A 21,936-nucleotide genomic window follows, 5' to 3' on the forward strand; every position below is an offset into this window, starting at 1 on the left:
GTGGTGGAATGGAGGCGGTGGTTGGTCTTTGTTGTTTCCCACTGCCTCCTGCATGAATAACAGGAACCTTGTATTTAAGAGAGGGAGGTAGAGTCTGAAAGTTGCCTGTTAAAACATTAAGGAAAGAAAGAGTCTAATGTGCAGAGGAAAGCTATGTGGGGAGACCTACTGAAGTAAATGTCATCCTTTAGTATCCCTGCACTGGCCTTGGGCAACATCAATACTCCCTTTGGAGATACTTGTTCTTCACCCCACCTCCCCTACCCTCCAACCCCCAGCACCGCCCTGCTATATAGTTAATAAAGAAGTTTTTAAATTTCGTATAGCAAATGCTATATAAAGCATTGCATATTACTATGTAGTTCACACTACTACTTTGGACTTCTACACCAAAGAAAAGTTCAAAGAGATTTATCAGAATGAATTAATCTTCAGAGACATTATTGTATTATCATCTCCATTTTTAAAAATATAATAGACACACAGAGTCTGAGGGCAAAGTTTGGGAACCCAAAATAGGCACCTAAATAAGGGGTTAGTTTTCAGATGTGCTGACACCCCCCAATTCCCATTGAGCAATGAGTGCTGAGCACCTCTAAAAATCAGGCCACTAACATGAGCACCCAAGTTTCTAAGTTTTGGACAAAGTGACTACTGAAGGACAAATCAGCCAGTTAACCAGCAGAGCCAGGAACGTACCTGAAGAGTCCCAACACAGTCTATTCATTTTAATCTCTGATCACACAGCATTGTCCCCTCTCCCCAAAAAACCAACAAAAATTACTTGCTAACTTCTGTACATTTTAAATCTGGCCCCAAATAAGGGCTCAATGCTGCGAACACTACCATTTGTCACCATTAGCGATTCCGACTGAAGTTAATGTGATTCCACCAGATAGTAAACATTACAATGAATGATATTTGCAGAAACAGACTCGAGGATAGGGTGACCAGATGTCCCAATTTTATAGGGACAATCCCGATTTTGGGATCTTTTTCTTATATAGGCTCCGATTACCCCTCATCCCATGTCCCAATTTTCCAAATTTGCTGTCTAGTCACCCTACTCGAAGATAAACATTTCCACAGCCTTCTCAGTTGGATACAGATCATCAGGAGAAGTTTTACATGCTTCAGCTTATTGCTTTTCTTCTTCTCCTATTTGTTCTAATTGATAAAAAGTGTTATGCAGAATTTTATATTAAGCATACATATGTCTACACATTTGCACACGTCAAATGTTTTTTTCTGACTATGTCAAGAGAAATAAAAGGCAACAGGACTCACTGATGAAGGCAATGACAGCAGATAAACACCGGTAGTAGCAAGAAAATGGCACTCTCCAATCCAGCCTGCGATATGGAAGTCAAGAAAGAAGCCGTTTGCTACATATGAATTCGCATCTACAGCTATGACTCGCAATTTAAGGAAAGGAACTCTTTTTGGTGCAGAAAAGTGACTGCAGGAAAAGTACACTGAAGATAACAGATGCTGCAAACCACAAATATAAGTTCTCTCTGAACTGTCACTAACAGCTCTAGATGCACAAACATCAACAAAAAAGAAAAGGGAGTCCTGCTGTGGGGTTTTGCTAAAAAACAAACAAACCTTGCAATTCAGATATTTAACTCAACAAATTTTATTGTTTTATAGTAAATACTGGGTCTGAACCCAGTACAATGTAAATAGGGTCCAGCCTAGGGATGGGCAGACTATTTCACAAGGTTGGAAACCACACCCAGAAACTCAACCAAAGCTTTCAAAGTGTTTAGCACCTCTTCCTGTCCCGAAGCAGCAAAACAGCAGCAGCCAGAGTCTACAACTCATAGCCATGCTGGCTAGTGCCTTCACTCTGTGAATACATTCAGTGATTTCAGCAGAGCTCCTTGCATGGTAGGATATTACTCCACGTATGGTAGAATCTGACCTTTTAAGGAGTTTTTCTAATGGTTCCGGTTCTGCCATATTCAGGAAATTATTATTTGTATGGCAAGAGCCTCTAGGGTTCCACCAAGATCAGGGCCCCATTATGCTGGCTGCTAGACAAACACAGAGTAAGAAACAGCTCATGCCCCCAAAGAGTTTACAATCCAAGTAGTCAAATCAGACAGACGCTGGGAGATAGAAAGTATTTGTATTCCCATTTTACAGATGGGACCTGAAGCACAGAGAGACTCAGTGACCTGCCTGAGATCACATGGAAATTTTGTAACAGAGCCCAAATTGGACTCAGGACTTTGAGTCCTAATCCAGTCCAGCATTCCAACCACATGACTATTCTTGGAATTTCAGGAGAAAACTCAACCATGAGAAATATCAGCCCAAGTACCAACCAAAAGAGGCTCCGAGTTTTGTGAGGGATCCAAATGTTTGGATTACAGATTTGGGTGAGCATCCAAGAGTTCAAATATTTCACTGAACAGGAGGTGCAGAGTTTTGGAGATGAGGCTAGAAATTCCTCATGGTCTGTCAGTCTAGCCTGTTGCATTTCCTTTTTATTCTAAGGAAACACATCAGTGGCATCAGGCACCAGCCTACCTCATAGTTTGCATAAGGCAAGACATTATTTTGTGCCATGAGGTGCAGCAGCAGCAGTCTTGGCAGGCAGATGTTCAGTGGGCTTGGGCACTTTGAAGAGGAAGTGAGCCCTTCAAATCCAACCATTGGCCAATCTAAATTTCTTTTTAAAGCTACACAGCCTGACCCTGACTCAGGTTGGCAGGGAAAAGTGGGCAGAAGAGCTACACAGTGAGATACACTCAAAGCCAGGAAAGAGAAGCGGCTTTGCTATTATTTCCTGTTTCTAATGTAGTAGTGTGCAAGCACTCCAAACAGGAATCGCGGCCCCATTGCTCTAGGCACCGCAAAAAAATCCCACACAAAGGCAACCCCTGCCCCAGAAAGCTCACCCAGTATAAGAACAGACCCCTTGAACCACACTTGCATAGATCCAGCAGCCAAGAATCATCACATGGGGGTTGCTGTAGGTTAGAATGGGAATCTTTCCTTCTCTACATCCTGCTCAGGCCATTCAGAGGGCAGAAGCCTGATTCCTTGGGCTCTGTTCTCCAGTGAGAACTCCTCCTTCACTCCCAATGTCAATTTACAGTCACGTTACTACCCATGGTGTGACATGCCAAAATACCCAGCATCCTTTGAACAACAGTCTGCGTCGCTTGTGCAGACCTGTCCATTACAAAAGTGAAATTTCCCAATCAGGACAGATTCTTGTTATCTGTATTTTCACTTCCTTGAGAAAACTCTCCACTGTACCACGCTGCCTCCCCACAGCTGGATTTGCTCTCAAGCAAAATTCCCTAGTGCAATGAAACTCCTTTCACCGTGACCTAGGAAGTCCTATATTGTTTTCAGGCACTTCAGTGGGTATGTAAATTGCAATTCTGATTGGCTTCAATATGACAGGGCTCCAAGATGGGGTGTGAATAGGGTGACCAGACACCAAACGTGAAAAATCGGGATAGAGGGTGGGAAGTAATAAGAGCCTATATAAGAAAAAGACCCAAAAATCGGGACTGTCCCTATAAAATCGGTACATCTGGTCACCCTAGGTGTGAACAGCCTTACCAGTGAGTCCACAATGACATAGATCCCTAAGGGGTTGGACTCAGCATAGATTAAAGGTATAGTGCTAGCCACTCCTTCCCTGCCCAACATCCTGGTGAGATAGCATCACTGTAGCAGATCTCTGGAGCATGAGCAGGAAGGGAGGCAAATGATGATCCCAACGAGATGGCATGTGAATGAAGACCAGTGGAGAGCGAATTAGGAGAGGCACATTAAGGGAAAGTCCACAATCAGATGCCTGGAAAACCTTCCAAAACTCCACCGTCCCTGAAGAAAAGAAGATTCAATCCTCTGTGTGCGCCAGAGCTGTGTATTAGACCCATACCACTATGCAAGACAAAAACTACAGTATGCAAAGGCCATTCTATTTTAAAATGAAAGAGACAACAATCTTTGCATCTATTTAATAATATGTCTTCAAACTCTTGCCAAGCAGGCTAAGTGGGAAGATGTGTTTTGAGGATCACACATTGTTTTTATTTAAAGATAATGAGAAACAGACAACATGCTCTATAAAGAGACTGTAATAGTTCCCCATCTCATCCAACTCCCACGTTTCACGACATCAGGAGTTTATTTCCCCACCCCAAAGAACTGGTGTACATCTCTCTCGCTTAGCTAATTAAAAGTTTTCACAGCCAACATATGGCAGCTACACTGAAAAATACATCCTTTCTTTTCAGTGTATATTTGTATTACAGTTCAATCGTTTTAAATAAGAAATACTAAATGAGGAATTGGAAGTCATTAAAGCCAGAAGGGCTGGCCTGTTTTATGATCACTTGAAAATACATTTTATTGGGTGTTGAAAAGTGTTTTTATAATAATAAATAATAACAACAACATCAACAACAAGCAGCTCTTATAGAGATCTCCAGGTGTTTTACAGAAGAGGCAAGTATCATTATCCTCTTTTTAAAGTCTAAGAAACAGTCACTGAGAGATAATAGACTTGCTGAAGGTCTCCAGAAATAAAACCATGTCCAGGGCCACAACACCTAGGCTACACTGCCTTCTCCTCTCTCCCTCCCCCTTACCCCACTCCTCCAATACATAAATAAATAAAAAATAAATATTCTGCCAACCGACTCCTTAAGGCAAGACTGAACTGGAATCATGTTGCACACCATGTTTTTCAATTAATTTACACGCAGCACAGAATCCATGACTTCTGGCTGCAGAAACACAGGTTTCTTCGTGGCTAAGATGGAGTCCCAGTGTTGTCTACATGGTGACTTATTGCACAGTAAGCCACTGTGTGACTGTGTAGTGCACCAACTTGCTGTGCAAACATTTTTATACCGCAGTGAAAGCCCTAGCATATGGCTTAGAATACTACTTCAAAGTGCAGTATGTTAAACCACACTCTCACACTTTTGCTGTAGCAGTGGCCACACCGTGAGTTACTACACAGCAAGCTGGGGTAATGTAGATTCACAGTAAATCCTCCTGTAGACAAGACCCAAGTCAAGAAATACATACATGGGCAGGCTGGACACATTCCATCCAGTAAAGGTTAGTAGTGTGAGCAGACACGTGCCTGCACGAACACAAGCATTATCCATCTCAGAGGTGATGACTAAAGAGAGTAACAAAAGTAGCACATAAAGCAAGAGGTATTCCGTATCTACCACACGTGTGGCCAGGAAAACCCAACACAAACGCCATATTTTGCATATCATAGCATGTAACTCAATCTATTGCATCAACTGACCTAATACAGCCCCAGTGGGAATCAGTAACCTCCAGCAGTAACAACTAATGTATTTAACATATTTCAAAGACAAAATCCACTCAAAGTAACAACGCATCCCTCCCAACAGTCACCATCGTCTGCTGGAAAACCATGTGATGGGGTGGAGGAATTATTTAAGCTCAGTACCAATGGGGACACAAGAACAAATGGATATAAACTGGTCATTGGGAAGTTTAGACTTGAAATTAGACGAAGGTTTCTAAGCATCAGAGGAGTGAAGTTTTGGAATAGCCTTCCAAGGGAAGCAGTGGGGGCAAAAGATCTATCTGGCTTTAAGATTAAACTTGATAAGTTTACGGAGAAGATGGTATGATGAGATAACATGATTTTGGTAATTAATTGATCTTTAAATATTCATGGTAAATAGGCCTAATGGCCTGTGATGGGATATTAGATGGGGTGGGATCTGAGTTACCCAGGAAAGAATTTTCTGTCGTATCTGCCTGGTGAATCTTGCCCATATGCTCAGGGTTTAGCTGATCGCCATATTTGGGGTCGGGAAGGAATTTTCCTCCAGGGCAGACTGGAAGAGGCCCTGAAGGTTTTTCGCTTTCCTCTGTAGCATGGGGCACGGGTCACTTGCTGGAGGATTCTCTGCTCCTTGAAGTCTTTAAACCACGATTTGAGGACTTCAATAGCTCAGACATAGGTGAGAGGTTTTTTGCAGGAGTGAGTGGGTGAGATTCTGTGGCCTGCGTTGTGCAGGAGGTCAGACTAGATGATCTTAATGGTCTCTTCTGACCTTAGTATCTATGAATCTATGAGTATTACTGCCACAAGTTGTCACCAATCACCACATTACTCAGAGTCATGGAGGCCTCATGAGACAATAAAAACTGGATAGAGAATATACTGGGGGAGGAGGGAAATGTCAGCTGGTAATGAAAACGTAAGAGCTCCATTAGAGAACCATTCAGACTAAGACATCAATAGAATCGACACAATGATCGCTGACTAGACATAGCCTGTTGCATCTATCAGGTCCCAAGAGGCACAGATTCAGGTTGACTAGCAGGTCAGGTTTTTCTGTTTTAGATACTGCAAGCTGACTTTTAAGTCACTAGCTTCTGCAGTAAATTATAAATAACTGCATGCAGTTAGCCCGAGATGTCAGAGAACAAAATCTGCTGAAGTCATGACTGCTTTGATGACTTGAGGTCAGTGCAAGGGAAAGCCTGCGGGTAACCAGCTTTTGTCTTCCCTACTTCCTGCTGTCACTAAGTCTTCTAAAAAAAACATAATGGGTTTGAGGGATGCCTCTTAGTTTGCTGATGTGCTGAGGAAGATGAACCACTGAAACAGGAACACAGTAAGGTTGAAAATATGAAACGGCGGTGCACAACTCTGAAGTTAACAGGGGAAGCATAAAGCAGCTCCAGTTACAGGCTCTACCAGCTGTAATGATGGTCAAAAGTCCCAAAGAGACACTGCTATATGAAAGCAGTGGGTCCTTCTTATGGTATATGCCAGTGTCAGTTTACTGTGTTCTTAGCTTTTCTGATGTCCCTAACAAGTAGTCATCAAGAGTTCTCTATGTCCCATGTATCCTCACATAACACCCCACACTTCCAAATTCATAAACACAGGCTGAGATTTTCATCCACATGCAAGGGATTTGGAAACCTAATCACCTTTAGAATAAATAAAGGAAGCACAGGCAGGAACGTCTGTGAGGGGAGGGCTCCTACCTCATACTGAGAATGAGGGGCGATCAGCAGGTTCTCTCAAGTGCCTATATACAAATGCACAAATAGAAATTGGAAACAAGCAGGGAGAACTGGAGGTCCTGGTGATGTCAAGCAATTATGACGTGATTGGAATAACAGAGACTTGGTGGGATAACTCACTTGACTGGAATACTGTCATGGATGGTTATAAACTGTTCAGGAAGGACAGGCAGGGCAGAAAAGGTGGGGGAGTAGCACTGTATGTAAGGGAGCCTGCTCAGAGCTCCAGTATGAAACTGCAGAAAAACCTTAGTGTCTCTGGATTAAGTTTAGAAGTGTGAGCAACAAGAGTGATGTAGTGGTGGGAGTCTGCTATAGACCACCGGACCAGGGGGATGAGGTGGATGAGGCTTTCTTCCGGCAACTCGCAGAAGCTACTAGATCACACACCCTGGTTCTCATGAGCGACTTTAATCTTCCTGATATCTGCTGGGAGAGCACTACAGCGGTGCATAGACAATCCAGGAAGTTTTTGGAAAATGTAGGGGACAATTTCCTGATGCAAGTGCTAGAGGAGCCAACTGGGGGGGCGGGGGGGGGCTTTTCTTGACCTGCTGCTCACAAACCAGGAAGAATTAGTGGGGGAAGCAAAAGTGGATGGGAATCTGGGAGGCAATGACCATGAGTTGGTTGAGTTCAGGATCCTGACACAGGGAAGAAAGGTAAGCAGCAGAATACGGACCCTGGACTTCAGGAAAGCAGACTTCGACTCCCTCAGGGAACTGATGGGTAGGATCCCCTGGGGGAATAACATGAAGGGGAAAGGAATCCAGGAGAGCTGGCTGTATTTCAAGGAATCCCTATTGAGGTTACAGGGACAAACCATCCCGATGTGTCGAAAGAATAGTAAATATGGCAGGCGACCAGCTTGGCTTAACGGTGAAATCCTTGCGGATCTTAAACATAAAAAAGAAGCTTACAAGAAGTGGAAGATTGGACAAATGACCAGGGAAGAGTATAAAAATATTGCTCGGGCATGTAGGAATGAAATCAGGAGGGCCAAATCACACCTGGAGCTGCAGCTAGCAAGAGATGTTAAGAGTAACAAGAAGGGTTTCTTCACGTATGTTGGCAATAAGAAGAAAGCCAAGGAAAGTGTGGGCCCCTTAATGAATGAGGGAGGCAACCTAGTGACAGAGGATGTGGAAAAAGCTAATGTACTCAATGCTTTTTTTGCCTCTGTCTTCACGAACAAGGTCAGCTCCCAGACTGCTGCGCTGGGCATCACAGCATGGGGAGTAGGTGGCCAGCCCTCTGTGGAGAAAAAGGTGGTTAGGGACTATTTAGAAAAGCTGGACGTGCACAAGTCCATGGGGCCGAACACGTTGTATTCGAGAGTGCTAAAGGAACTGGCGGATGTGATTGCAGAGCCATTGGCCATTATCTTTGAAAACTCGTGGCAAACGGGGGAAGTCCTCGATGACTGGAAAAAGGCTAATGTAGTACCAATCTTTAAAAAAAGGGAAGAAGGAGGATCCTGGGAACTACAGGCCAGTCAGCCTCACCTCAGTCCCCGGAAAAATCATGGAGCACCTCAAGGAATCAATCCCGAAGCACTTACACGAGAGGAAAGTGATCAGGAACAGTCAGCATGGATTCACCAAGGGAAGGTCTTGCCTGACTAATCTAATCGCCTTCTATGATGAGATTACTGGTTCTGTGGATGAAGGGAAAGCAGTGAATGTATTGTTTCTTGACTTTAGCAAAGCTTTTGACATGGTCTCCCACAGTATTCTTGTCAGCAAGTTAAAGAAGTATGGGCTGGATGAATGCACTATAAGGTGGGTAGAAAGTTGGCTAGATTGTCGGGCTCAACGGGTAGTGATCAATGGCTCCATGTCTAGTTCGCAGCCGGTATCAATTGGAATGCCCCAAGGGTCGGTCCTGCGGCCGGTTTTGTTCAATATTTTCATAAATGATCTGGAGGATGGTGTGGATTGCACTCTCAGAAAATTTGTGGATGATACTAAACTAGGAGGAGTGGTAGATACGCTGGAGGGCAGGGATAGGATACAGAGGGACCTAGACAAATTGGAGAATTGGGCCAAAAGAAATCTGATGAGGTTCAATAAGGATAAGTGCAGGGTCCTGCACTTAGGACGGAAGAACCCAATGCACCGCTACAGACTAGGGACTGAATGGCTAGGCAGCAGTTCTGCGGAAAAAGACCTAGGGGTGACAGTGGACGAGAAGCTGGATATGAGTCAACAGTGTGCCCTTGTTGCCAAGAAGGCCAATGGCATTTTGGGATGTATAAGTAGGGGCATAGCGAGCAGATCGAGGGACGTGATCGTTCCCCTCTATTCGACATTGGTGAGGCCTTATCTGGAGTACTGTGTCCAGTTTTGGGCCCCACACTACAAGAAGGATGTGGATAAATTGGAGAGAGTCCAGCGAAGGGCAACAAAAATGATTAGGGGTCTGGAACACATGAATTATGAGGAGAGGCTGAGGGAACTGGGATCGTTTAGTCTGCAGAAGAGAAGAATGAGGGGGGATTTGATAGCTGCTTTCAACTACCTGAGAGGTGGTTCCAAAGAGGATGGTTCTAGACTATTCTCAGTGGTAGAAGAGGACAGGACAAGGAGTAATGGCCTCAAGTTGCAGTGGGGGAGGTTTAGGTTGGATATTAGGAAAAACTTTTTCACTAGGAGGGTGGTGAAACACTGGAATGCGTTACCTAGGGAGGTGGTAGAATCTCCTTCCTTAGAAGTTTTTAAGGTCAGGCTTGACAAAGCCCTGGCTGGGATGATTTAATTGGGGATTGGTCCTGCTTTGAGCAGGGGGTTGGACTAGATGACCTCCTGAGGTCCCTTCCAATCCTGATATTCTATGATTCTATGATTCTAAATGGAAATTGGATATCCAAATCCCCCTAGGCAACTTTGAAAATCTCAGTCATATATTTTTACTCACTCCCCATGCCCTAAGTTTGAAACTCTGGACTTCTGTGTCCACTTCTGTGTTCTGGTCTGTGACCATATGTATACCTGGTACTTCCTCTATCAGGAAACCTCTCTGCACTGTGGATAAAGTTATCACGTAGGCTGAGCAGCAAGCTGATAGATTTCAGCAATGGAAGGAGTTCACTAGCTGAGCCCCTGTTCTTGTGAAATAAAGGCATGATCCAAAGCCCAATGAAGTAAGTGGAAAGACTCCCATTGACTTCAATGGGCTTTCAATCAAGTCTTAAAAGCGGAACATTTTGGACCAGACAGAACATTCTCTTGGGTGAAGAATGATGGAGGCAATTTCGGTTTGCTGCAGAGAGTGAAAAGATGACAGAATAAACATCAATCATATGCGAATGTTTGGCCTAGGCGGCTGCTTTTAAAATATGCCAAAGAGATTTAATTTTACAATACTCCTTGTGTATATAAAACTCAGAACTGTATTGAATAAGCCCTCTGTACTCCCACAGTACTGAGCTGTGAATCACTTGAATAAAATTTACATTAATAAAGAGCCCTGATATGTTACAATCCATAAAAAGCACTGAAGTAGTTATGATTTCATGCATTGCAGATATAGTCCAGCCTAAACCACCACAAGTCAACCACCACAAAGGAACTGAGCAGTCTATAAAATGCCTTTTCCCCTCCAACAATATTTTTAAAAACAGTTGTGAAAACTGATTTTCTGTAAATTATTTTGATAACTATTTTGCTACCATTTCTGAAAAAAGTTTTTAAAAAAATCCAAAAATTTTAGTGAAAACAAAAAAAGCTATTTCAAAACACTTTGAAATAAAAACAACTTCAGTATTTCAATTTTTTTTAAAAAAGGGTGTTTGTTTTTCAACCTGCTCTAATAAAGATGCAGAGCTATTCCGCTGATTCTTGCTCCTGCCAGACCAAGTGAAGGTTTTTAGATACGATCCAAGATCCATAAAAAGATCCACCATTTCTCTCAGAGGTATTGTCCACACTTAAAAGCTTTTGCTAGTATAACTTAGACAAGTTCCCTAAATGAAATAAACTATACTGGCAAAAAAATTCTTTTGTTGGTATAACTGCATATACAGCATTGCTAGGGGTGCCAGGTGTCCAGTTTTCAACCGGAACACCCAGTCAAAAAGGGATCCTAGCAACTCCAGTCAGCACCACTGACCAGGCCATTAAAAGTCCAGTTGGTGCAGGGCTGGAAGGCTTCTTGCCTGGCTCCACGAGGCTCCCCAGAAGCGGCAATGTGTCCCTCAGCTCCTAGACGGAGTCCCATTGGCTGGAACTGCAGTGGCGTCTCCGAGCGAGGGCAGTGCGCAGAGCCGCCTGGCCTCACCTCCACCTAGGAGCTGGTGTTTCTGTGGACTCGGGAGCCACCCAACCCCCCGCCCCAGCCCTGAGCCGCCTCCCACACCCAAACTCTCTCCTGGAGCCCGCACCCCGAAGCCCCTCAAGCTCCCCACCCGAACCACCTCCCACGCCCCAACCCCCTCCCACATTCCAAACCCTTCAGCCCCAGCCCAGAGCCCCCTTTTGTACCCCAAACACCTCATCCCCAGCCCCATCCCAGAGTCCGCACCCCCAACTGGAGCCCTCACCCCGCCACCGCAACACTCTGCCCCACCCCAAAGCCCCCTCCTGCACTCCAAAGCCCTCATCCCTAGCCCCACCCCAGAGCCAGCATCCCCAGATGGAGCCCTCACCTCCTCCTGCACCCCAATCCCCTGTCCCAGTCCGGAGCCCCCTCCCGTACCCTGAACCCCTCATTTCTGGCCCACCCCAGAGCCCGCATCCCCAGCCATAGCTCTAACCCCATCCTGCACCCAACTCCCCTGCCCCAGCCCAGTGAAAATGAGCAAGTGAGTGAGGGTGGGGAAATGGAGTGAGCAGGGGACAGGGCTGCTGGGCAAGGGCAGGACCTTGGGGAAGGGACGGAGAAAGGGTGTTCAGGTTTGTGCGATTAGAAAGTTGGCAACCCTAAGCACTGCCAGCATAGCTACGTCATTTAAAAAAAGCAACAACAAAAAAAATACACTCCTCACTAACTGACACTGCTATGCCAGCAAAACTTTAAAGTTTAGACCTGACCCAATGCAGAGGGAACTAGTGGCAGGGGCAGAGGGGCCCCGAATGGTAGAATCCTATGAACAGCCAAGCTCAGAAGCAAATTCATGTTTGTTGTTATTTAAGGAAACACTAGGAAGGGGAATAAGTTGGACTCAATCCAGTGTGTGTCTATCAAGGCAGGAATGTCACCTGCCTCCATATAGGTACACGTATCATTTTAAAAGTATAACTCTAACAACATAAAACATGTAAATTCCCCTTCTAAAAACAATCACTTCTGCTTAACCAGCTTTCATTCCACCATTGATCTACTTATTTAACTTTATATAGATATGAGCAGCAGTGATGCTGCGTAAATGGATCATAAAAGCTAACCAAGTGCAGACCAAAGATTCTGCGCTGTCTCTCTCTTTCTTTTTGTTAATATATCACCCTTTCATATGCAGATCAACTAGAAATCAGTGTTTCCAACTCTGACACTGAAAGCTGTGTGCCACTCTTCCATTACCTCAGAATACCTCGCTGGGCATACATGAACAATAAATTACACTTGGCTCTTACAGTGCTTTTCATCCACGGATCTCATGAGATGAGTTTACAAGAAGCGAACTAAGTATCATTCTCCCTACTTTACACCGGAGGAAACCAAAGCAGAGAGTGCTGTCAAAAGGCAGGTCGGTGCCAGAGCCGGGGACAGAACTCAGGTTTCAACGTTCCCATTCTAGTGCTCTATCTACCGCCAATGCTTTTCTTAAATAGCTACTGGAACTGGAAGTATCCTGCACAAATAATGGGTTATCTACTACACAACATTGGTGAAATATGGCATTTAATACCTAGAACGTTTTCCATTTTATTATTAATTTGCTCTTTATTTAGGAACACAGACCCAATGGTTGAAATGATGTACGAATTGTCTGGTCTGTTCTTCCACTTAAAGTTTGCATTTCATGGCTATGGCATTTCAATTGTACTGCAGCTGTGAAATATGATCCTCTAAACTGGCCCTGAGGTTTGCGATCATTTGTCAGAAATGTCACTGCAGAGCCCTGCGGCAAGAGTTTTTACTCATTATTTCCACATGGCACACAATGGTGGCCAAGAGGGGAAGAACTTTGAAACGGGAGGAGGAGCAAACATCCGGCCAGGCAGGAAACAAAAGGGACACAGAGTGCCTTGTTAACAAGATAAGGAGGATACAAGAAGAGCTACAGTATTAGTTGTTTCCTGCTATGGAACGTGACTCTATGGAACACGGATGGGAGGGACTCCCACAGTCATCAACAAGACACAAGATCCAGTTCACAGACACAGAAAGGCAGAGCATCATTGAGGAAGAGGCTCAGAATCACTATTGTAGCTAGGGAAGGGCTCAATCCTGCAGCTCTTACTCGTAAAAGTAGTACCTCCTTATCCAAGCAGTCCCCTTAACTTCAATGGGGCTACTTGCACGTACAAGGATTGAGGGATCAGGGCTCCACTTATTTTCCACTCCCTACATTGATGAATCCATTGCCACCTACATTTAAACACAAGCTTCCAAATTACACACAATATGATCCCTTCACATAGCGAGTGACGTTAAACAGCAAGATCTAACAACACTGGTCTCTGGTAACAGTCTAAACACACAGAACACCACGCCAAGACACCGTACGCACTGCTTAGTGGAACCCTGTCTCAAGCTCCACCTCCAGGATTTGCAAGAAACAGGTGAACTCAAGAGGTTTCCTGTTTGGCAAGAAATACCACAACAGTGCCCAGCCGCTTGCAGTTATTTGGCACTCTGTACCCCTGGTCATAAAATGAAGACGACACACATCAGACTAAAAGTTACAGCAAAGGCAGCAGGAGTGCAGGATTCCATGCATCACCCCAGTACATGCCTCAACCCTGATGCCTAAAGTCTCCAGGGCTGAGCTATCAGCTCGGCCTTGGCCCTACTTTGGACCTGTCTACAGCATAGCTGCAACAGTGCAAACCTCTGGTATAGACAGTCAACACCACTTATAAGTTACCCCTGCTTGAAATCTGCAGACCAGCAATGGCTGTAGCCAGAGCAAATCCCCAGAGCAGACAAGACTGCCACCAAGAATGACAATTGCGATGCAATGGGAAATACTGACCTGCTAGGTTTTGGCAATGGAAGAAGTTCACCAGCTAAACGACTCCTTTAAATGATCAGCTGAGGTCCAGGCCCAGGCTTCGGGGAAGCAAACACCAGCCAGAGCACAAAATGTAAGCATCTGAACTAATCTGAAAGCACATGAACTCTTGCTGAAAGGGATTTTCCTGCTGGTTACTCAGGCCAGGTCTACACTACAGACCTATATTGGTATAACCAAGTCACCCAGGGGTGTGAAAAATCCAGACCCCTGAGCGACACAGTCATACTGACCTGACTCCCTGGGCGGACAGCACTATGTGGACAGAAGAGCTTCTCCCACTGGCACAGGAGCATCTTCACTTAAACAGTACAGTCAATGCAGCTGCGCCAATGCAGCACTTTAAGCGTAGATCTGTCCTCAGAAGTCATTCTCTCAATCAGCATTACGCTCTGCAAGGGACAGGGGAAGAACGTTAGGGTTTTTGTTTTATTTTAAATACTGGATCATTTCATGCCATGGAAAGCAAAATGCTGCTCACTCTGTAACAAAACATGTTGTTAAATAGAGAGATCTGGTTGTTATATTACTGTGTAAAGTTTCTCTAACAAAAGATCACTGTTGGAAAGATGATTGTATTGTCTCCGATATTTACATAGCTAAGATCTGTTAATTCCTAAATAAATAAAGCGTTAAAAAAGATAGTGGATCATTTAGTGTAGGTCTGTAAACTCAGTCACCAGCCAGGGAAAGATAACAAGCCACACACAGATCAGTTCATAGCCCTTACCTAAGGACTCTATTTATTGTCCAACACAAGAAATGCTGAGTGACAAACGAAATAACAGTCCTATTCTCAAACCAGATTGTGGGGGGCCCTGGCAGTTTAGGCTATGTCTACACTACAGTTACAAACCTGCAGCTGACCTGTGTCAGCTGACTCCGGCTCATGGGGCTTGGGCTAAGGGGCTGTTCAATTGCGGTGTAGACATTCGGGCTCGGTCTAGAGCCCGGCCTCTGGGACCCTACGAGGGGGGAGGATCCCAGAGCTCAGTCTCCAGGCCAAACCCGAAAGTCTACATTGCAATTGAACGGCCCCTTAGCCCAAGTCAGCTGAAACGGGCCAGCCACGAATGTTTAATTGCAGCATAGACATACCGTTAGCAGTCAGCAGCTCCACTGAGCCAAGACTCATCACCTCCCAGGCTTCAGCTGCATCCCCTATCTGGTAATCATTAGGCCCAATCATCTGACACTGCCAAGCGGGTCAGCTGATTCCCAGCACTTGCCTGCTAGGCTCCTCTTCCAGCACAGGGCTGGCTGATCTCTGGCCTCATTGGCCCTTTAAGGGGCAGACCACCCTATTACATTTGTGTTGAGGGATTTAGATGGGGGATCAGTAACATGTTATGACTGAGTCAGCTGCTCCTGTTGCGGTGAGAAGCCAGCAAAGTAAAAGATCACTAAGATGAGAATCTCTCAGTGGGAAACTTCCGGCCAGCCAGGCTGTGTGGCACAGGTGATGGTAAGATTCGAAACGTGGAGTTAGCCCGTGGTGTCAGAGGCCAGGAAGTGTGGAAGTGTTCTTGTTTGTCAAAAGTGTCAAACAAGAAACCTTGTTCCTCCAAAAAGCAATCCCTTTATGGTTTGCTCTTTTGTCCTTCACCACTGGTGAGGCGGCCCCCTAGGTGCGCTCTTCACCAGCTCTATTCTCACATCACCCTTGTTTACGGGACAAGTGGTGCGAGATGTCAGTTTTTTGCCATCCACGTCTGGTCATTTCATTCAGATGTGGACTTTGAACAGCGATCCATGCTTTCGTCACCTCAGGATTAGATGACTGCAACATGCCCCCTATGTGGGCTACACATTAACCAGTGCTTTGGGATCTAAACTGGCTGCCCATTGGTCTTCAGATGGAGTGTTGGTTAATGACCTATAAAGCGCTAAATGCTTGGGACTGGCCTACCTGAGGGACCACCTCTCTCCCTGTGCCATACTGTCACAGCTGCTGGCAGTAGGAGTGCTAGAGCTGGATCCCCCTTGTTAGAAAAGAGAGGGGACAGCTGGCAGGGTGTTCTTTCCAAAGGCTGTGGGTCTTTGGAATGCCCCATACACACACTTTTGGTCCAGAATAGCCTGAATTTGGTATCCTTCAAGGTAGGCTGCAAAAACCATCTGTTTGAGACGGTTTGCAGAGAGGGCTGAGGGTATGCTCACACAATGACAAAAGGAGAGAAAGGAGTTTTTGTAGGTGGCTGGCTGAATTCCTGTTGAAATTATTACTTTAATGCTCCTGGGATTTCAATGTATTATTAATGAGGTGTCAAAGTGCCTAAAGCCTTGGATAGGCATCTTTTCAAATAATTTAATCTAAATTAAATAAACAAACTCTAGCTAACCGCAGAGCAGCAGGAGGAATTAAGCTCAGTACAGAACATCAGTGGATTGGGAGTTAAAGGAGTGTAATTTTTTGGTACACCCCATCTCCCGTTCAGGCATTGTAGGATCAAATTATTATAGATTTGATGGCTCCAGAGCTCCCACAACAACAACTGTGAGGCAAGCTTGGTCAAACTTGGCTAGGAGGTTCTGCTTCCATCCATTTTTCCACGTAGAGGCAGTCCAATGGAGCAATCCTTAGCCTGAAAATCGTTGGCAAAACTTTCATGTGGAGGGATTGGATGGGCAGAGGAATGATGACTATGTCGCAGCTAATTGCCAATGATAACTTTAAACCATTTGTAGATCTTTGGCAACAATTTGGCTTGCCCTGCTCCAGAGCATGGACATATCTCCAGCTAAAGCATTTACTTATGAATGTATTTGGACCAGATGCATTGGAAACTCCAGAACCTCCATGGTTTTGGAGGAAACTTCCCAGATTTACTCTGCCAACAGTATCCTTTTATGATTTTCTGGTCCAAAAAATTCTGCCAAAGATTGTATGCCAAGCTTGTCTCTCTCACCAACAGAATTTGGGCCAATAAAAAAAAAATATTACCTCACCCATCTTGTCTCTGCTAAAAACTGATAGTTTCAGAGATGCTTGGAATAGAGATTTGGATACACAACTATCTCTGACCCAATGGAATACAAAATTGTATCTAATGTTAAAAAACCAACTACAGACTCCAAGACTACATCTTATTCACCAAAAGACACTTTTTCGAATATACTATCCCCAATACAGGCTATTGTTAATAGGCCTCACTAATTTTGACCACTGCTGGATATGTAACTCCGTTGGCATTAAACTAACTCATATGTTTTGGGAGAGCCCCTGTATCAATAATTTCTGGTGAGCAATTTCCCACATTCCTAACCATAGATGAATGGGAATGACCACGTACTTTTCAAACATCTCATTTCAAGGGATGGCACTCATTTTAGTAAAAAGAAAAGGAGCACTTGTGGCACCTTAGAGACTAACCAATTTATTTGAGCATGAGCTTTCGTGAGCTACAGCTCACTTCATCAGATACATACCGTGGAAACTGCAGCAGACTTTATATATACACAGAGAATATGAAACAATACCTCCTCCCACCCCACTGTCCTGCTGGTAATAGCTTATCTAAAGTAATCGTCAGGTTAGGCCATTTCCAAGTGGGGTGGGAGGAGGTATTGTTTCATATTCTCTGTGTATATATAAAGTCTGCTGCAGTTTCCACGGTATGTATCTGATGAAGTGAGCTGTAGCTCACGAAAGCTCATGCTCAAATAAATTGGTTAGTCTCTAAGGTGCCACAAGTGCTCCTTTTCTTTTTGCGAATACAGACTAACACGGCTGTTACTCTGAAACCACTCATTTTAGTCTTAAAGTTCCCTCTATTCCATGCCCTCTCACATTATTAATGAAAATTTAGACCAGAACTATCCAGAAACAAAGTACTGACAATGTAGATGACCTCTCAAGGTCCCTCCCAGTCTTACGTTTCCATGAGTCTGTGAATTCTGGCAACGTGATCTTGAGTCTCACAATTTTTGGTGTGTGTAAATCTGTAGTTCCTGGAGGTGTATCACTAGGGGAGAATCCCAGCTTTTATTTTTATTTTTAAAAAGGCAGTTTCTAGCCCTGATGTTTGCAGAGCAAAGCTTGAAAATGTGCACCCAAAAGCATCAAAAACCAGGAGGCAAAGAAAAAGAACCCAACACTTTAAAAAAAAAAAATCCCATTATTTTTACGCCAATCTCATGAATTGTTTAGATGCAACTCATGATTTTTAAATGCTTGGAGTCTGCAACACTGGAATCATTAAACTAAGGTTAGAGAGAAGGTTATTTATATGAAAGAAATGAAACCCACCATTTGCTTTCAAGTTTCCTGTATGTGCATTTTTGGGGTCTTTCATTTTGGATCTTTGTCACATACTGCATTTGTGCCTTGGCGGGTTGAAAGAAATAGCTGGCTGGTGTAGGGAAGAAGGCAGAAGAAGCTAAAGGAATGGAAGCCACTTCCCTTTACAGTGAATAACCTCCATGCACTCAAAGTCATAATGCTGGCCCCGCCAGAACGTAAACATGAAATAAACAAATTGTTGGTAACTACACAGGTCTGTGGAAATTTTTTTTTCTTCATTTCCATTCATCCCATTTAAAGGAAAGAGTCACAAATTTAGATTTCCTTCCCATCAAGAAAAGCAATACAACTCAAGCAGTTTCCATCTGATACAAAAGGCAATAATTAAAATAAGAATTCTATAGCCAGCGGGAGCTGTGGCCACTACAAGAGTTGGCAAAATAATGGGCAAGCTCAGCAAAACATGCATTTGGCCTCATCTAAAAGTGACTGCAGCAGCAGATGTCCTGAAAAATACAATCTTACAATGTGGAAATTGTTTGTTTAAAAGTGATGCTGGCAACCTATTTAGGCTCAAAGAGTCACCTTCAAAAATCAAAAACTTAGTTGTATATTTTGAAATTGACTTATATCACGGGACGTTGTGACTATATTTCTTCAGTACCTCAGAAATGGAATAGTGGGACAAAGTCTGAGAAACTCTGGATTAAAAAAGTATACTAATCAAAGGAAATAGCTTTTCTTCTCCCGGGTTGTGGTTTGGTATGGCCTAGCAACATCTCCTTTGATCCAAGTTTGGATGCCAAACATTTATATTTTAAAAAAAAATGTACAGTTAATTGCTGTTCATAGAATAATTAAGTGTAATTAAAACATACACAATTTCAATAGGTTTCAGAGTAGCAGCTGTGTTAGTCTGTATTCGCAAAAAGAAAAGGAGTACTTGTGGCACCTCAGAGACTAACAAATTTATTTGAGCATAAGCTTTTGTGAATCACAGCTCACTTCATCGGATGCATCCTTTTCTTTGTACAATTTCAATAGTTAAGTGAAAGGAGTTTCAAATTAAGTGATTTATCCCCTTCCCTCTCACCTCCAATCTTAATCTAGACCAGAGCCAAGAATGTCTCTGATTAGCAAGAACGTAAAAAATAGATTCAAACGTAAGGAAATGACACTCGGATTTCCTGCTACCAGATACCAGTTGTTTGAGAGTAAGGATGATGATGCTGAGGGATACCTCCTGTATAGGACTAGACATGCATTCAGAGTCAAAGAATCAAAGGGCAAGAAAGTGAGTTATCCTTAAAAGGGACGTTGTCAATTAGTTTAGGGGAAAATTTAAGTTTAGTTTATAAAGAATTAAAACTAGTTCTACAAAATCTAATTACAGTATCTTCTTGTTTACATAAAAGTTGCATCATTTTAACTATTCTGATACAATTAAAGCAGTATCACTGCCATGAGGGTTTGTCCATAGTTAAAATGGACACTACCTATGCTGATGGGAGGGGTTCTCCTGTTAGCGTAGGTAACTCACCTCCCCAAGAGGCAGCTAGATCAAGGAAAGAATTCTTCTGTCAACCTAGCACTATCTACAAGGGGACTTAAAATGACCTAGCTATATTGTTCAGAGGTATGGATTTTTCACACCTTTGACTGATGTAGTTAAGCCAATTTCATTTTCTAGCTTAGACCAGGCCTTAGTGTGGATGCAATTTATATGAACAAAACTGTGCGTTACCTGGCATAGCCTATTCCAGGTCCCCCTCACTCCAAGAGAAATAAACTATACTAGTAAAAGTAGTGACCAATATAGCAATGCCAGCAAAACTTTATAGTGCAGACCTGGCCCTTATACCAGCACAACTGTGTCCACACTAGGGCTAGTGTGTTTACACTAAGTAATGTGTTTACACTTAAATCACACCTGCGGCACAGCTGCAACACAGCAGCTGCGCCATGGTAGCATGGCACTGCAAACACTCACTGCAGCGAGGAAAGGGATCCCGTCTCACCCCTAGCCAAAACAGGTAGGCCTGTAGCAAAACAGCATGTAGACCAGCCCTGGAAAACAGCTGGCTGGATTTACAGGGTCTCTTGCACTGTTTGCAACCCCAACACCACAGCATTGTACTGGAGCAGTGGCTCTCAGCCTTTTCCCAACGATGAGCTCATTTTCCAACAGAAAAAAAGTGTCGGGCTTATCACTCCTCACTGAGAGCCCACGTGCAAGAGCATGGGAGCTGGGAAGTAAAACTAGACAGAAAAAGAAGTGGAAGCGGCTCGTCCTGCCTAAGTGAACGAGGAGCAAATAAAGGAAGAGCTCGTAGTAAGCAGTGAAGGGGGGTTTCCAATATTCGGCAAGCTAGAGCCTCAGCGCTTTATGTGAGATCCGGGGCACGACCCTACAGCCTTTGACGTTAGCACCGGCTACGCCAAGGCCGGTCTGTACTGAGCGGCGCCCCCGCAACCAAGCTGGGCTGCGACCGCTCCCCCACACCGCTCCGTGCTGCCCCCGACTGCGAGCGCCCCCCAGCCCCGCCGCGCTACCAGGCTGCCTCTGCCGAGCGCGCTCTCCGCAGCCCGCCCCTGCGGGCCAGGCCCTGGCACGCACCGCCCCAGCAGGGCGCCAGACCTGCCTGCGGGCTCTCGGCCCCCCTTTCTCGGCCCCCCTCTTCTGCCCTCAAGCCCATGGAAATAACAAAGGGGGGGGGGCGGGGGGGTTGTTCCAATGCGTCCCTGCCCCCGTTTCCCTGGGCGGCGGGGGGGGAGCCCGCAGCAGCTGCTGCGAGTCACGTTGCTCTGATTCACTTTGTACCCCCCCCCCCCGCCGCCGCCGCCGCCGCCGCCTCCTCCTCCCGGCAGACTCACCCTCCTTCGCTTTCTTCTTCCTCGCCAGGGTGCCGCCGAGCTTGCCCAGGAAAGACTCGTCCTTCTTCATCCTGTGGGGCCGCAGGGTGGGCGAGCGGAGGGGCGCCGAGGACATTTGGCTTGTCCCGGGGCAGGCGGCGGCAGCGGGCTGGGGAAGCGTGTCCTTGTCTGGCCGGGCTGGGCGAGCGGCGGGGGAGGGCCGGGCGGCGTGTGTGTGTGTGTGTGAGCCCCACACACGCACCGGGAAAGGGGCGGGCTGGGAGCTGCAGGGACCGGCCGCTTTCCAGCCTGCCACAGCGCCCTGCCCTGGCGTGGAAGTCCAGGGGAGCCCCCTCGCTCAGGCAGTCAGAGGGCTCCCTACCCGGCTGGGGAGCAAGCAATGAAATCCTGGCGGGCTGAAACGCACACGAGGGTGGTTAAACCGCGCCTGTGTCAGCTGGACTGTAGGCTTGGGGTTGTGGTATGGGGCTGACACACACAAAAATCCCACACGTGCGCTGAACCCCCCCTTCCCCCCCCCCAAAAAAAATCCTGTCAAGGAAGATCCATAATCCAGGTGTCCTTCCACTGCTTGGTC

At 45.2% G+C, this 21,936-nt stretch overlaps 1 protein-coding gene across 3 annotated transcripts in view; it reads right to left on the reverse strand.

Moving 5' to 3' along the window:
- PARVB (parvin beta) overlaps positions 1–21,481 on the reverse strand; it is a 98,030-nt gene extending 76,549 nt beyond the window's left edge. The window contains exon 1 of one of the 3 annotated variants that reach the window (XM_077825785.1): positions 21,360–21,481. In XM_077825785.1, the coding sequence (XP_077681911.1) occupies positions 21,360–21,474 (115 nt within the window). In that variant the 5' untranslated portion in view covers positions 21,475–21,481. Of the gene's footprint in view, positions 1–1,287; positions 1,405–14,203; positions 14,291–21,359 lie in introns of those variants that run through there. The other 2 variants (XM_077825803.1, XM_077825794.1) reach the window with 2 other exon arrangements.
- Positions 21,482–21,936: the final 455 nt, after the last annotated feature.

Source organism: Eretmochelys imbricata, chromosome 1 (genome assembly GCF_965152235.1).
Source record: "Eretmochelys imbricata isolate rEreImb1 chromosome 1, rEreImb1.hap1, whole genome shotgun sequence".
Taxonomy (NCBI): domain Eukaryota; kingdom Metazoa; phylum Chordata; order Testudines; family Cheloniidae; genus Eretmochelys; species Eretmochelys imbricata.